This window comes from Rhipicephalus sanguineus, chromosome 5, assembly GCF_013339695.2.
Source record: "Rhipicephalus sanguineus isolate Rsan-2018 chromosome 5, BIME_Rsan_1.4, whole genome shotgun sequence".
Lineage (NCBI taxonomy): Eukaryota > Metazoa > Arthropoda > Arachnida > Ixodida > Ixodidae > Rhipicephalus > Rhipicephalus sanguineus.
In genome coordinates this window covers 185874825-185891437 of record NC_051180.1, presented here as the reverse complement: position 1 = coordinate 185891437, position 16613 = coordinate 185874825, and the positions used below count along the sequence as shown (strand labels likewise).

General features: G+C 46.5%; 1 protein-coding gene across 6 annotated transcripts in view; it reads right to left on the bottom strand.

Annotated features, from left to right (window-relative positions):
- LOC119394514 (probable nuclear hormone receptor HR3) overlaps positions 1–16613 on the bottom strand; it is a 185974-nt gene that overhangs the window by 145120 nt on the left and 24241 nt on the right. For 3 of the 6 annotated variants that reach the window (XM_037661834.2, XM_037661835.2, XM_049415803.1), the window contains exon 2: positions 12889–13032. The exons of the other annotated variants lie outside the window; for them this stretch is intronic. In XM_037661834.2, coding sequence (XP_037517762.1) covers positions 12889–13032 — 144 coding nt within the window. The remainder of the gene's footprint in view (positions 1–12888; positions 13033–16613) is intronic. 6 annotated transcript variants of the gene reach the window in all.

Here is a 16613-nt window from a genome sequence, read left to right as displayed (position 1 = left end):
AACGGATCTGGTCACCGCTTATAGACTTTTTTTTTTGTTTTTTCGCGCTTTAACCTATTTTTGTCCCAGTCTTCGTCATTCTCTTTTTTCTCTACCTTTCCCTCTTCTCTCCTCCTATCTTCGTTTCCTTCCTCCCGAAAGAGTAGGCAGGCGCTGTGCTAATCTAGGTGGCAGTTGCCAGCCTGCTCTCCTCTGTGTCCTTGTGTATGCATATCAAGTGACACTAATAATGACTGCATATGAAAGAGCGAGACGTGTAAGCCTCGTTTCACAGCATTTCAGTGAAGAGGCAATCAAAACTTCACATTATCTCCTGGTCATCGGCATGCCGTACCACGTTACCCCCGCGTCCACTTATAGCGCGGTGCTCCGTGACCTACTGATTATGCGAAGCCGAAACGCAAAGAGCTTAACGATGGTTATAATTGAAATTGAAAATGAAATTTTATTCCGCAACAAGAACACGTCACGAGGAGGGCAGGTGAAAGCTGTGAGAACAGCGTGAGAAGCCCTGACCTACGAGTACACAGGGTGGCACAGAAGACGTGCGGCTAAGTACAACCAAATTAAAGAAAAGTATGTTTCACATTGTGCTTTAAAAACAAAACAAAAACAAATTAAAAAATTACAATGCTGGCATAGAAAAGGTAGTCGCTACATCACATTATACAAACACTAATCGCAGTTATTTTGGTGATATGCTAGATATGTCAATATTATGTTCCTTAGTTATGCGGTTTAGAAGTGTTGAAACTTTATCATTTGATTTCCGTAATTTGTTCTACATTTCGATATGTACCACAATTCAGGTTGACGTACATTATAAGCAGGGAAATTTTTCTCTAACGTTGCTATTCTTGCAATCTTATCGTTATTTTTCAATAAACCGAACTTGTGCAGACGACTTACTTTGTAATCATGTAATAATGCAACCTGAATGATGCAATGTTTTTTAAATAATTCTGCTGTGTGGGAGCGATATGGCACTTTAGAGGCTAGACGCAAAGCTTTCTTTTGCAAGACGGTAAGTTTGCTAATGTTTACATTTGTCGTTGTGGACTATACAATAAATGCATAATTCATTAAAGAAGAAAACAACGAGTTGTATATGAGCATGTCGACATAAACCGGAAAGGTGTATCAATGGCGGCGCATAACGCCGATTATGCGAGATAGTTTAGTAATAATATGGTTCACATGAGCATCCCATGTCATGTCTTGTGAAAAATACACGCCTAATGATTTAAAACTTTTGACAACTTCAATTTCTGAGCTATTTAACGAAATGATCGAAAAATGAGCTTGTGTGTGGCGGGGGTGAAATAAGACAGCTTTTGTTTTGTTTATGTTTAGTTTTAGGGAGTTTACTTGGGCCCATGAGTTAATTTTAGACAGTGCGATATTCGCTCGACTACCTAGATCGCTGCTATATCTGCTTGAAAAAAAACTCGTTATCATCAGCGTATATAATGCAATGGGCTGATTCATCAATACGGACTATCCCATTAACATAAAGTATAAAGAGAAACGGTCCCAGGATGCTTCCTGGGGTTTTAAGGGTTTTGTTGCGGAATGTCTGCCTTCAATTACGACGAATTCAGTGCGGTGTTGCAAGTAAGACGTGATTAATTTGTGCGCAATGCCTCTTATACCGTAATGACACAACTTTTGTAGGAGAATTTTTTGATTAATGAGGGCGAAGGCCTTTGAGAATTCCAGAAAAAGACCGAGTGCCATATTTCCGGATTCAAAATTTTCTAGAATGTATTCCTTTTGTGCCAGTAGCGCGAGCTCGGTAGATTTATTTTTTCGGAAGCGGTACTGTGCTGAACTGATCAAGTTGAACTTGTCAGTAAAAGAAGTCAGGCGTTTCAAAATTATTTTCTCCAAACTCTTCGAGAACACAGGTAGAATCGATATATGACGGTAGTTGGACTTGTCATTTCTGGGACCCCTTTTATAGATAACTGTCACCTTTGCTATCTGCATGTTTCGCGGGAAATGTCCTGTGGACAGACATATGTTAAATATGTAGGTAAGGCAGGGTGCTAGCATGTCAATAACATATTTAACATGTTTCATTTGAATATTGCCCGCGTCAGCGGCTTTGCTATTACTGAGTGTCAAAAATGTCGCTACTAATTCACTTTCTGAAACTGGCTCTAAAAATATTGTTTGGTTGCTTCGATTATTCATGTATCTTAAGGCGGTACCACTGATTGTAGTGCCACCAACTGATAAAAAGAAGTCGTTAAATGCATCAGCTAAGTCAGGCCCTTCAATTTCTATCCCATCTTTCACAATTTTCGTTACTGGAACCCGGTGCAATGCTAAGCGTACTGTCAAGTGCCTTCCAAACGTTTTCTGTACGCCCTCGTGTTGAGTTAAACAGGTTCGAATAATATAGTTTTTTTTTTCATCACGAAGGCGTTTGGTGACAAAGTTTCGGTACTTTTTAAATACTTTGAGAGCTTCAGGGGACTTACTCACTATAAATGCCTTGAACAATTGGTCCCGCTTTCTTATAAGCTTAAGACATTCTTTATTTACCCAAGGTTTCCGACTTTTTCTAGATGTTTTAAACGTCTTTAGGGGAAAACATTGAAGATATACTTCTGAGAACTAGTTCATAAATAAATCGTATGCTAAATTGGGGGCGCTCGCTGCGAACACATTGATCCAGTCGGTTCTACCTAAGCGTTCTCTAAAAAGGGTCAATGTTTCAGGATTTATAAGTCTATAGAAAAATTCTGCGCGCTCATGTTTGGGAACGTTAATGAGTTTGCTTGCGAACATAAATATAGGCATGTGGTCACTAATATTGTGAATTAAAGTGCCAGCCGTAACGAGGGAAGGATCAAAGTTAGTTATAACTCATAAAAAGATCTAAGAGTGTTGATGATTGTGAAGTGATTCGCGTATGAGCCATTCTAACATTTTGACAATAATGCGAGCTTAACATTGATTCAAGTTCTAATTTACCACTGCTGTCAGCTAACATGTTGATTTTGAGGTCACCACCTAAAATTAAGGCATATTTTTTTTTCACTCACAAATTCTAACGGAGAGTCTAAAAAAGAAAGAACACAAACGGACATCATTTGAAGGAGGGCGGTAACATACACAAAAGACTGATGTGCCAGATCTAATAGTAAGTATTTCATAAAAAGGAGAAATGCAGCAGAATTCAGACACCAACTTACAGTCTATTGAACTTGATATTAGCATAGCTACGCCACCACCCCTTTTGCCTGTGCGGTTCATGTAGTACGATTTGTAAGTTGGAAACGTAAATACATCGTCTTCCCAAGCAAACAACGTTTCGGAAAACATCACAACGTCAAAGCATACTTGTGCTTCACTAAAAAAATACTCGAATTCATCCTGTTTATTCCTACCCGATCTAAGGTTTAAATGAACGCAAATGAGGCTTTTTTCCCAACAAGTGTCATGCTTTTTTCACAACAAGTGTCATACCAGTTTCTAAGATTAATAAGGTCTATAGGTGCGGTTAAGGGAAGCATGATAAAAAGAATATCAAAAGAATATGAGGAGGGTAACAGTGCAATGCGGGTAACAGTATCACAGCTTATCAATGTCGGCCAAACAACGAATGACAACCGCGTTGTCACCCTCTCTTTTCCTAACGAGAATCTTGCCGTTGCAATGCCTTGAAAAACGATAGCCATTGTTCTGTGCCCAGTCTTTTGCGCAGCGCAGCAGCTCTCTGTTTTGCTGGGTCATGTTCTCAGTGATCGAAACACCCGATGAAGCATATCTTAGGGCTTTCCGCTTTCCCAGCCACTTATCACGAGTTTATTGTTGGGCAAATCGAACTATGATTCCGCGTGTTTTGTTTGGCTTTGACGGACGTCTGTGGATAGCGCCAATGTCATTCCCCGTCAGCTCTGGCAGGTTAGCAATCTTGGCCACATCATTCAACCTACGCAGCAAATCCTCGTTTGGCATGGCTGGGATGCCGTGAACTTCTATGTTTAGTCTCCGACTACGAAACTCGAGAGCATTCACTGTAGCTTTCAGTTGTTGAATGCCACTTGAGGTGCAGTCCGCCTCTAATTTTCCAACGCGTTTGTTTAAACTAGTGATGACCGTTTCCTGCTTAACTTGAGGGCTCAGGATGTCATCGTACTTCTGTGACAATAGCTGGATTGAGTCCTTAATTTCTCCAACATGAGCCGGCAGTCCTGCCAATGCATCAAGCCTCCTAGTTATATCTGCCAAACAAAAGGCTAACTCAAAGTCCATGCTAGTTTTCTCCCCACTTTTCGCTTTTGATGAACGGCAAGCATTACATCGCCATGCCCTGCGACCGCTCTCGCCTTTAGTCTTAAATGTCGACTCCGACCAGCCAGAACAAGTGCCAACATGGTAAGAGGACTCACATTCGTTGCACTTCAGGACGCGTCCATCATAAGGGAGGGGCTCATCACAAACGTGGTCCAAGGATTCAAAGTAGCACTCAGTTCGCACACAATTCAACAGTATTCAGTTCGGAAAAAAGCACATTGAGCACAGAGCACTCAGCAAAGCACTGATAATAGAGGTGATCGAGCGAACATTTCTAGCGCTACCGAAGAAACCATGCATAAAGACAGGCATAAGTAAACGAGACAGGCATGTCGAGGCAGTACACCGGTTCAACAAGCGCAAAGAGAAAACGCCGACTCGCCGCTGTCAGCAGCACCGATTTCTTTCGTTTTCCTGCTTCTATCATCATCATCATCATCAGCCTGTCTACGCCCACTGCAGGGCAAAGGCCTCTCCCATGTTCCGCCAATCAACCCGGTCCTGTGCTTTCTGTTGCCACGTTATACCTACAAACTTCTTAATCTTATAGAAGCAGGCCAGTGGCCTGCTTCTATAAAATGGCACAAATGCGAAGCGCTTCGAACGGCGAAATGAACGACGCCACTTTGACGTGATCAGGAAATGAAAGCGGAAAGCTTAACCGTCGCCCGTAAAGCCATGATTTCGTTGAAGATGCTTTGAAAGACCTAGTCTCGAAAAGTTCAGAGCTTTTAATGTCTCCTCCGATCACGCACGTACCACAAGGAACACGCACAGGCGGCATTAAACTTGTGCAAGTGCTGAAATGCTCCAAATGGCTCTGGCTGACTTGAATCTGGCAACCTTTCCACGGGAATTGGGTGTTGTATCCTGCGGTAAGAAGGAAACAAGCTCCGCGATTCTTTTTTTTTTTTATATATAACAGCGAAGATGTTCAAGCTAGCCGTAATTCGTGCGGCCTACAGGTATGTGCCGTGCGGCCTGCGCGAAAGCTATCACCATCATAAACGGGGATGTGCCACAGAAATCGGCTAAACCCCGCTACTCACCACTGGTACACTAAAAATGAAGAAAGCAACGGTCAGCCCAACAAATGGCTGCCAAGCGACGGCGGCGAGCCGAAGACCCCGAGTACGCACAACGAGAGAATACTACGGAGGGGCGGGAAAGGCAGCGGTGGCTGCGAGAGGACCCCGAAGCGATGGAAGGCCTACGCCAACGACGACGTGGCAGTAGATCTATGAGAGGTGCGAACGAACGCGAGGTTCTGTCTCTGGAGTTTGGACATCCGTGTCGAGTGTGTGTGGGGTCTAACTCGAACCTCTCTGCGGTGAGAATCAACGTAGAAACAACCTAGCATCACCTATAGCTAAAGCTGTAGATATATACGACCTAGGAACAACCTAGAAAGAATCTGCATCACCTAGCTAAGGCCTAGAAATGACCTAGAAGCAACCAGATTACTCTTCAGAATTGTCCAGTTTCACTGCTCCAAGCCTTGCGCGGCTTAATGCAAGGTTCGCCTGATCTTTTTTTTTTTTTTTATATATATCACTGCCGTGGATGTTTTGGCTGACCAAGGAAAAGCGCGTACAGAATTTTCAGTGAAATATTTTCATTTAGTGCTTATAATTACTATATATATATATATATATATATATATATATATATATATATATATATATATATATATATATATATATATATATATATATATATATATATCTGCCTCACGAATGTTCTTCTCGCGTACGCCAAAAAAAATGCATCATTGTTGCGTATATATGCCGACGCACAAATAGTTAAGCCTTTCACTTCTTTTTTTTTTTTTTTTTTTCAGCGAGGCTGGTGGCTGACGTTGAGGGGGAGGAGGCGGCTGCCTCAGCGGCTGTAGTTGGCCGGGATTTTTCTTGGCTCTCCACACAAACAACTATCATCATTAGGGAAGAGCGGGAGATGAAATAAAATGAAAGAAAAATGACCGCCCAAGCAGACGGTTAAGCAGCGATGCAGACGATATCACCAGCTGGGATCTATCAAAGTATCGTCTGTTGTAGCTTTTGGTTTTTCTGCCACCACATTTAAGAGATGCTTGCTTCAAACTTTGAGTTTGGTGACGTTACCTTAAAAGACATTAGGAACGCCTAAAGGATTTGATGGATAGCGATTCCTGCTGCGGCGGTTACCATCCCTAGCTATATGTGCTCACAAAGCCTGAAGAGTAACTAGTGCAAGCGCGGAAACCTTTCGAGGTAGCTTACGCCAGCCATTGCTTCTTATAGTTTCTGCGCACTCACGGGCCGCCATATTTTATACCTCCTTCGAGCCCTGTACATACAGTTTCGCCGTAAAAACAGCTCGAAGGCTGCAGCTGGTGAAGCGGGCGTAAGGGTCGATGTAAGTACAGTCGCGCTCAATATGACTCGCAACACGAGAGCGCGTGACCTCTCGAGTTTAAAGATTTCGCATTCCTTCTACTAACTCTTATTTCTACTACTAAACGCTGTTCTCTCACTGGGGGATGTTCCCAAATAAGAAAGTAACATTAAGTTATAGAAATCAAGCAAGTTGAAGCCTTGCGCAATGATTAAACACGAGAGGCCACGCGCTCCCGTGTTGCAAGTCATAAGGCTCGTTCACACCGGCGACTAGCAACGGTCGCGCGACTAAGTTGGTCGCAAACGGTCGCTGATGGCCGTTTTGGTCGCAAAGCGACTGCTTTGGCTCAGTCGCTCGCTGCTCGATTTGTCAGTCGTGCGACTGCAGTCGCAAACCTGCGAACCAATCAGGTGCGCAGGAACAGGATGTGAGCCTATTTTACGGGGCAACGGCAATGCGAGCTGTATACGAGCAGACGTGAATTCTATGTGGCGACGCATATATGTCGCACGCAGGTGTGAACATCGGTCGCTTTGAGTCGCTTTTTGACCGCCAGTCGCAAACGGTCGCGCGACCGGTGCTAGTCGCCGGTGTGAACCAGCCTATATTGAGTGCGACAGTACATCCACTTTAGCGGTGTGTATTAGAGGCGGGATTTTTGTCACCTCATCGCAGACGGCTTTTGCTGAGCTCGGACTGTCCTGCTTTTGGTGTCCAGTGTAGCCCGCCCTTAAGCCTCGTGGAGAATGCCAGCTTGTGCTTCTCACATTTTTCCCAGGAGGAAGGGGTTCCAAAGTAGCGCCTCACTTCTGTAAGTTGCATGTACCACGCGTAACCATGCACACCGATATGTGCTCACTGACATAAGATGCCGTTCCAAGAATTGTTTATAACGGCTTGTACCAATGTAACAATTGAAGCCGGAATGAACAGAAGAAAAAAAGAGCAGTCAGAACCAACAGCGAAAATTAATAATAATTACGAGCCTCGGTAACCTCAACGAAACCTTAGCCAGTCAAGACCCGGTGCAGTGGTAATCACTGGAGCTATTCACGTCAATGAACAAGAAGACTATCGCGAATCATTAAGGCTACCGTTGGCAGAAGGAAGAATACAATTTTCGCCGCAATATTCGAAACGAACGGGAGAAATAATTCACGAACCACACAGCGGCTCTGGAGCAGTCCATTCAAAAGACTGCTCGGGGGGGATTAAAGGGGAGTCACGTAACCGGGAGAATAAACGAGCATCTGAAAAGTGTGTCAGGCAACCGGCAGCACGCGGAAGTACCCGCAAGAACGACCGGCCCGGAACAAGAAGAAAAAAAAAATGCGACCATCAAAACAGGCAGGAAAAGAAAAGCAAGGACCAGCTACGAGGAACACCAGCGCCCGAAAAATGCTCCACAGCGGTTTCCAAGCGAGAAATGAAGGAGCAAGCGAATACGGTCGAGTAAAATATACCGAGCAAAGGAGAAAAAAAAAAGGAAAATAAAAAAAGAAACACCGCTTCGAAGCAAAAGAGTCACTTCCGCCTCGGCCCTGTTCCCTTTCCACCCGGAAGTAAGATGATGACCGCATCGGGCCCACGTGACCGGATCGGGCAGCCCTCTCCCGCCAGCGCAATGCATGACGCGGGAAGCGCTTGACCCACTGCGTGTCCGCTCAGCTGGCGGCAGCCGACGCCTCCTCGCCCGCACGAATGGGCGGCGCATGTTCGTCGAGCCCGGCTTCGGAAAAATGCTCGGGGTGCCGTACACAGCGCGCCTGTCCAGTCAGAGACGACTCGGATGAGATACACTGGCAACTCGGCTTCCGTAAGCGCAAAGCGGCTACCCTCGCGTTGCAGGAGGAGGTGCCGTAAACCAGAAAAGACTCGCTCGGCGACGTCGTCGTACGTTTTCGAAAACGCTGTAAAAAATTGATAAAACAAAAGGAACAGGGACGACGCGAGAACCCGACTCTTGCGTCGTCCTTGTTTCTTTTCCTTCAAAAGTCATGAACCGACTGGGCCAACAAAACGTTTTACTAAGCTTAGTGGTTCGATTCTCGGTCACGGCGACCGCATTCAGAAGGGATGCAGAGGCACCCGTGTACTTGCATTTGGGTGCACCTTCAAGAACCCCACGAGGTCGAAATTATTGATATCTTAGTTTTGGCGCACAAAGCCCCACAATTTCGAGCATTCTAATTTACGAAGCGTCCCAAAAGAAAGTATTCACACCACCTGGAAAGCCGATACGGAAAGCATAGCTTCAGATCTAGAACTGACGTGCAAAATCTGCGCTGTGAAAATCCCCAAAAGAAAATCGGGCACTCATTTTCTGCGCTAGCAAACAGCGTGTATGCGCCGTAAAAACAATATGGAGTTTGCACGTGATTTTCCATATGATCGCCACACGTGGCGCAGTGTTGCACTAAACACGAGAAACGCGAATCAGTTGGAATTTTCCAGAATCGCTGCTTAGCACCCAAATGGAATACCCATCCTTTCACCGCCACTTGCCACCTGAAGCCACAACATGTTTGCCTTGATCAGCTGGTTTTCCTTTTACGAGCATTTGACGAAGCGAGACGAGCACCTGAGTGGAACAGACGACCACACATGGAGTTGAATCAACGACCGAAACCAGTAGGATGCCACTGAATGGCGCTTGGATCGCACAGTTGCACTCACTGCTGTGTTTTTAGCACTTCTAGCAGAGGACAAATATCTCCACTTGGTGAGAGCAACAGGCCTTTGTCTGCAGAGTCATTTCTAAAATGCGAGGACAACTCAGCGGCGGCAGATGAACGAAGAGATGAACGAAACCGCGAAGGAAAAAAGTTCCGCTAGAACATGACTGACAGTGAGGACGGGAAGACGACGGCGCAATGAACCGAGTATGAAGCCCGGAGGGGGGGAGGCGGACAAAGGGACCGTCCGAGAAGAAGAAGGGCAGCGCACAATGGAGGTGTTGCTTTTTTCCGCGCCGTAATGACGCTCGGATGTGGGTTAATGTGGTGTGCCACCGGGGCCTCGCTCAATGCTCGCGCTCATACACGTCGCGATGCGAGAAGGGCTGCTTCCAGCCGCCTTGTGCACAATCGCCTGCTTCTTCCACCGCCATCACCCGAGACGGCGAGGAATGCGTTAGCGATCGGCTCGTGCGCGCTCACGCTGACTACGTTGCCTTGAATGAAGCGCCCTCGGCACTGCGTAGATACTCGGGGACAAGGATTGCGCAGCGTGGCCACAAGTACGGAAACAAACATCATAATTATATAACTATCGTTATATAACTATATAAGTCGTTTCGAGGAACCCGTAGAGGTCAATGTTAGAGTTTAGACTTATTTTACTTTACGTTCATTTACATAAGGCCCGATTAAGAAGCACAGCTGTCCAGAACAATACTAGAACCCAACTTCACTCCCACGACAAAGCAATAAAATATGTTCCGCCACTTATTGTCTGGCCGAACTGAACGTGTCTTATACCTGTGTCACAAGGGCACTTTTGGAAGGCCATCGAAACGCCACAGCTCAATCGACTCGATGGAGTTGTGGCGCCGCTTACACAGCACTCTTGAATGGCCGGTCAGTGGCTCGGGCGTTTCTCGCAAAAATTGTGTGGCGCTGCGGATCTTTATTTTGATATTCATGTCACCGAAAGTTAAATAAGGTGAATCCACTTAATAGCACGAATATGCAAGATGGTGTTGTTTGAAGCTTTTAATACCATGTTTATTCGTAGTTATGAATAGATATTTAGTTTTTAAGTTGTTGAGCAGAGAAACTGTGGCGAGTGAGACTTGGCAAGACGGCGCGATACATTTCAAATGCCAAAAATACTTTAATAAATAAGTCATAACGCTCACATGTACTGCTTTTAAAACATAGTGCTTAATATTTTTTTTCTTTCTAATCGTGAGTACGAGCACACTGTGAACGAGAGTGCACGTTCACGTTGTTTCCGCTTCCGTCGCTCATTGGCCATCGAAGTTTCGATAGAGTAGTGGGGTGCTCCGTTGACTCGATAGACTATTGACTCGATGGCCTTCGAAACGTCCCGTGTAGCAGCTCTCGCTTGATCATTGAGTCAATAGACTGTTGGGTGGAAGGCCTTTCAAACGCCCGTGTGACACGCAAGGAAACATTTTGCAAAATGCCGTTACTTAAGATGGAGAAGCGTTTTAAACGTAACATCTGGATACCAGGTTTAATAGAGAACAAAGAAGGAAAAAAGAAACGGTGCAGTGAAATGCTGGACAGAGTAACATACTAAAGATGAAAATCGAGGCTATCGAAATCAGCTACACAAAAGATAAAAACGTCGCACACGCGTTTCCGAGGAACAGAATGGTTTCGCCAGCGATTTGGCCATCCATAGAAGGGCTATAAGGTACACGACGATGTGTTACGTAAACGCTGTTATTATAGTGACCCGTCGTAAATGACGCCAACATTGTGATTTCTGTGAATCCTCCCATAAATATCCGCGCCGGCGTGCACACTGCGCAGTTGATTACCAAATATAGAGATTGGATTACACAGCTCGGCACACTCTCTTAACGTCGGTGTGCCGCACACGCTGTGCGTGACCAACGCCTCCACCTTGCTTACGACATGCACGTGCACAGGAGCTGCAACAAAGACGTCCGCTTGAGCCGTGTGGCAAAAATGGCTTAACTAGTTATCCTGTAGTAATTACAATACGTGGTGAATAGCCAGAGGGTTTTCTCTGGCCTGGCTTCCCGACAGGTTACACGCACAGTTACACCGAACAATCTAGCGTCTGCACTGCGCGACATGCTTTGTTTGCTGCCGTTTATCCAGCGTGTTTCATATCCTCTGATTACGACAACAAATGCTTCGGTGTCTCAGTGTTCCTTGGGTTCGCTTTTACATGAGGGCTTTCAGTGTTCCAAGTGACACCAGTACGCTGTTCGAGTCATTTTTTTTTTCTTTTGTCCTTAACCACAGCCCTCCCGTAAAGGCCGGCATTATTTAGTTGAGTGGCGTAGAATGTGAACCAGAAGCACCGCGTATTCCACATTGTCGCGTCAATGGCACCTGAAAGAGAAGTTAGGAATGCATATTTACCTTGACGTTGCGCCGAACCTAATAGAGGCAAACGGCACAATCGCGCCCCTTTTCAACGTGTGTCCGGCCTGTGCTTAGTCCACCTGTTCACGCGTCAATGCGTCACCAACAAGAGGAACACCACCGGCTGCATCACAAAACAGTGGTCGTGAAGCGTTCGTCGTGAACATGATAGGCTTGCTTCTAAAGGAAGGTTACCACATCTCTAACGCGTAGATTATACAAGGCACTTCAACTGAGCTCAGCAGTTAGAGGAGCTGCTTATGCCGGAGAACGATGGCAAATTCAAACGCAACGTGCCTTGAAGAGCCTCTGAGTGTGACCACTGTTTCGCGATGTCCTCTCAATATCGCCTACTTGACCCTCCTGATTTTGTGCTGGACCAGCATCTCCTATGGCGTCTCATTGTCCACACTGTCGTTGACTGGCCTGGTATTAATCAGATTATACTAAAAACGAAAGGGTATCCACACACAATGTAAACAACACCGCTGGCGCCAGTCACGCTGCAATACCGATCAAGCATTCGTATCGGTAGTCTGCATTTGCAAAACGAGCAAGCGGTTCATGCATCGGCGAGTGCAGGCACTTGCTCCGAGCGAGCACGTGAACGGAACACACAAAATGGCGACATGCTTCACGCCTTCTCCTATTACGAACACCACCCGTGCCGCTCTTAGACGACGTCACAGCAATCATTAACGCGTCCAGTCGCTCTCAAGAAAGTGGATCTCGTGCTAGTCGGTCTATTATGGCGATTATTATTACGCTCGACAGAACGGCGTCTGTTCGTGCCTAGTGCGTACTCCTCGTAACCATTGCCGAACTGAGAGAATCTACGAAATAATGGCAGATGTGAGCATAAATACTCGAAGCACAAAGTAATTTCTTCTCTTTTTTTTTAACGGCGACTGTACACGTGGCGGCGCTGTTATTGAGCCGAAGGCGGCGCAACCAGGCTACACTGGTTGGTGCGGAGGGGGGGGGGGGGGGTCGCAGGTATTTCTCTACCGGGCACAAGCAGGCATGCAAGGTAGCACTGTCTTAGCAGCCAGTAGTGAGCGGAAGAGAACGAGCATGCGTCACACACAGAGCAGCAGCGAGACTGAGCACTCACTGGGGGGCGATCTCCTCGACTCCCCCCAGGTGGTAACGCCACCACCGACACCACCACCACCGACACCACCACCACCGACACCACCACCAGCGGCACCACCACGGTCGTCGTCCGTGTACCGGCACGACGAAACAGCCGTTGCCGCTAGAAAGACACACCCACCGAAAACCGGTTAGCGCCATCACTGCAGGGCAGAGCGGAGCAAAGCGCTACGGCAGCGTTTCCCAAGCCTCACGTCAACTGCCAAGCGCGTTCATTGTTGCCGTTAGTTGCTCGGCAGTGCCGACGATGCTCTAGCTAGGGCAACCAGTGTCACTGCATACTGTGAGCTCGAACTTAGGGCAGAGTAGGTGCGAGAACAAGACAAGAAATACGGAATAGCGCTGGCCTTCACTCAGAAGTTCGCAAAGAGAACATGTGCGCTTACTAACGTAGGTAGCTTCTCGTAGCGACTCCGCACTTTCCACTCAGCAAATATCATTTTACCACCGAGACGCATGGTACTGCGAACTCGGTAGCATGTCCAAGCCACTATATTGATGTAGCTCGGGGAATATATGTGCAACAGTGCACGTCGTAAGAGCTGAAATACGTGCTCAGGACAAGAAAACTGTCGCTACGTTCAGAGCGTCGTGCTCGCTTGTGCCACGACTGCGGGTGCGAGAAACGCAACTTGGATCGCTTCTACCTCGACCCCTTTTCGACGAACTATTATGCTCATTAGATTCCGAGGCATTCGGAATAATTGCTAAAGCAGAATATAAGCGCAGTCAATTTACGCTGAAGGTAAACCTCAAGCTGCTGCTGAGATGTGCACGGTATACGTTACGCTTGCCCCTCGCCTAACCTGTTCCTATGAAACGACATACAGCTTTCGGTCTTGCAATTGAAAGCACAAGATGCGCGCAACGCTTAGTTTGGCTAGAATTACTGGGGCACTCTTCCTGGTGTTTTTTACGCTACCCTTAGCCCTGAGCCTCACACGTTTGACTGCCATGTCGGAATGGCACTGTAATGCCCGATTCACAGCGCTCCCGACTGGACATTATAAAATGTACAACAATACTCGCGGACAACTTTTCTTGGCAATGAAGGAAAGGCTACAGAGCCGAACTGTGCGTGTGCTACCGCTGAAGAATATAGTCCCATAACTGCGTCCGTGTTTTCTGCGTGAGAATTAAAAAAAAAAAAAGATTGCTTTATTTTCCAAGTGACGCTGTTTGAAAAGACGGTCAGGTGAGCACGCGCCAATGAGATCTTTATATTTGTTCTACTTTATGCCGTTTCATTTCGTGTGAAAACGTCGCCTTTTACGTGCACCTCACAGTCAAAATGGCATCTTCGTCTTCAGGTGAGCGCTCGTCACCCTCCAGCTTCTCCGACGACTCGCCGAAGGAGCTTGTGACAAATTTCACTAACGAATGGCTGTCTAAGCCTGTGACGGCCGCTCAGATAATCAGACGGCCGTCACTGGAGATACGGAAGGCTCAGAAACTAAAAGTAAACTCGAAACGCGCGCCGCACCCGACTACTTGGCGGAGCAGTACATGTGCAGTAGCTCCGCCCCCGTAGCCTTTCCTTCATTGCCAAGAAACGTTCTCCGCGAGTATAGCGGACTTAGCGTGATAGTCTAGCGATTACAGTCCATGTGTAACTAGGAACTGAGAGGGGAAAAAAATCAAGACCCCGGACTTGCATTGTTTTGTTCATTCGGCAACACGCTCGTACATGACACGACCCCGCAATGTGTTGAGCTAGTACGTATTTGTCGAAGGCCTGTACAAAGCGTCTTTTTTCTTTCTTTTTTCTTTTTCCCCAGACATGTGTGAATGCACGGGCACAAGAATTGAATCACTACGCCGTTTATTCATCAAACTACCCATTTGACGTGGGCCCTGTAATTCAGTTTACACTGAACCTGTTCATTTTCATCGTCCTTTAATATGCAACTGTTAACTGAGCATAACTGTAGTACATCCCTTTTCAAAATGCTGCATTAAAGCGCATGCTGGACGCTACTGTTGTACGTTTCCAAGTTCTACGAGTACGGTACATCGCGAAGCACGCTGCCTCCGAACGGCTCTGACCTTTTATTCATCCCATAAGATGCTTTGTCAGTCATTGTGGAATATACTGATAACCTGAACGACGTTATTTCTGTCAACACAATGGCGCCGCTCCTAGCGATGCATACCAAACAGAGGAGGTTTGGGAAACGCTGCCTAGCAAAATAATAAAACTAAATAAAATAATAATAAAATTGAACACGTCACAGACATACCTTGCAAAGTAATTCAGCTAATTAAACAAGGCACTGATCAGGGCAGCAAATGTTACCTCTACACATTTGTACATGGTTATTAACTCATCGTGCACGCGAAAAGCGAGGTTTCAAATCGCAGTTTTGTTCCAACACCGAGCTCGATGATAAATATCCCCAGGCTGTTCTCGCTATTACGCAGAGACTGTATACAAAGGAGCAATAACAGCAGTTTAACACACAGCTAAAGCTTTGTCAGTTCGTTGTTATTCGCCACAGTGAAAAGCACGAAGAACGCACATAACGTGTCCTAGCTGGTTAAGGCGGGAGTCCGACTCATTGGCGACGCTCAGGCGTGAAAGGAACGCCTAGACTGTGCTTGCACAAGTTGAAGTAGCTCTTCACTTCGTATCACAGTTGCTGTGCGGGATAGACATCTGATATAGGAAGACGTGATTCGTGGACGGCAGCCGCAGGTTTTCATCATCGTGGCCGGCGCTCTAATACTGTATTTTCTAAAATTAAAGTACACAGTGAGTCTATGACGTGAGAGAAAGAGAGTCAGACAGCGAGTAACTAACAATACATTGCGTGTAAAGTGTACCGCGGACCAGCCAGGCACGCATCGCGTGGCGAAGTAGTTTAGCAACCTCGCGCCCATTTGTTGACGTTTGCACGTCGTCTGTCAAAGAGAAAGTCGTCGGCGAAAGCGCTCATTGAATCTATCCGCTGAGCGCTCATGGAACACTATCGCATTGGACGTAAACGGTGTAGTTCGCTAGGAAGGTGCATCGCTCGCCGAGTAGAGGCGCATTCAAAATGAGCATTTCGAGGGCGCACCTAATCGTATCGTATGGGGAATTATGGCAACGCACTCTCTGCGGTACGATGATCGTTCAAGCAGTTAACCACAGCCGCAGTGCGAAGAGAAAGGCAGGGAGGTTAACCAGCAAGAACTGCGGTCAAAGCACACATGAGAAAGCCGGGCCTTTTACACGCGAGTGTTCTGTCGTTCACACGATACGAACATCGGCCCTGATTCGCGGCGTTGATGCATAGCCGAGATCGCCTTACGAAGTAAGAAGCACAGACATTAAATCGCTCTTGCAATTTACGTTTCCGCAGACCGACGACGCATAAGTGCGGACGAATGAACCCGATGAAATGCAGCCGTCAACCTATTCTCGCTGCTTTTTTTCCATGCGACGGCCGAAGTAGGTTCGCTGCTAGCTTTATAAATGTGACTGTAGACCGAGTTAGCTTTATTCACCGTAAACTGCACATTCTTCCGAACAGCGGCGTCTGGTGAATATGCGGTATATGGTAAATTAATACCGCATCCGTGCTAACGCAACGCGTTTCTGAGTCGCGTCATGCATTGTCCATAACGCGAAAGAGCGTAACTGCAAAGGGTGGCGGCGAAAAGCGAAGACGAAAGCCGACGTGGCCAGCCAGCATTTCAGCG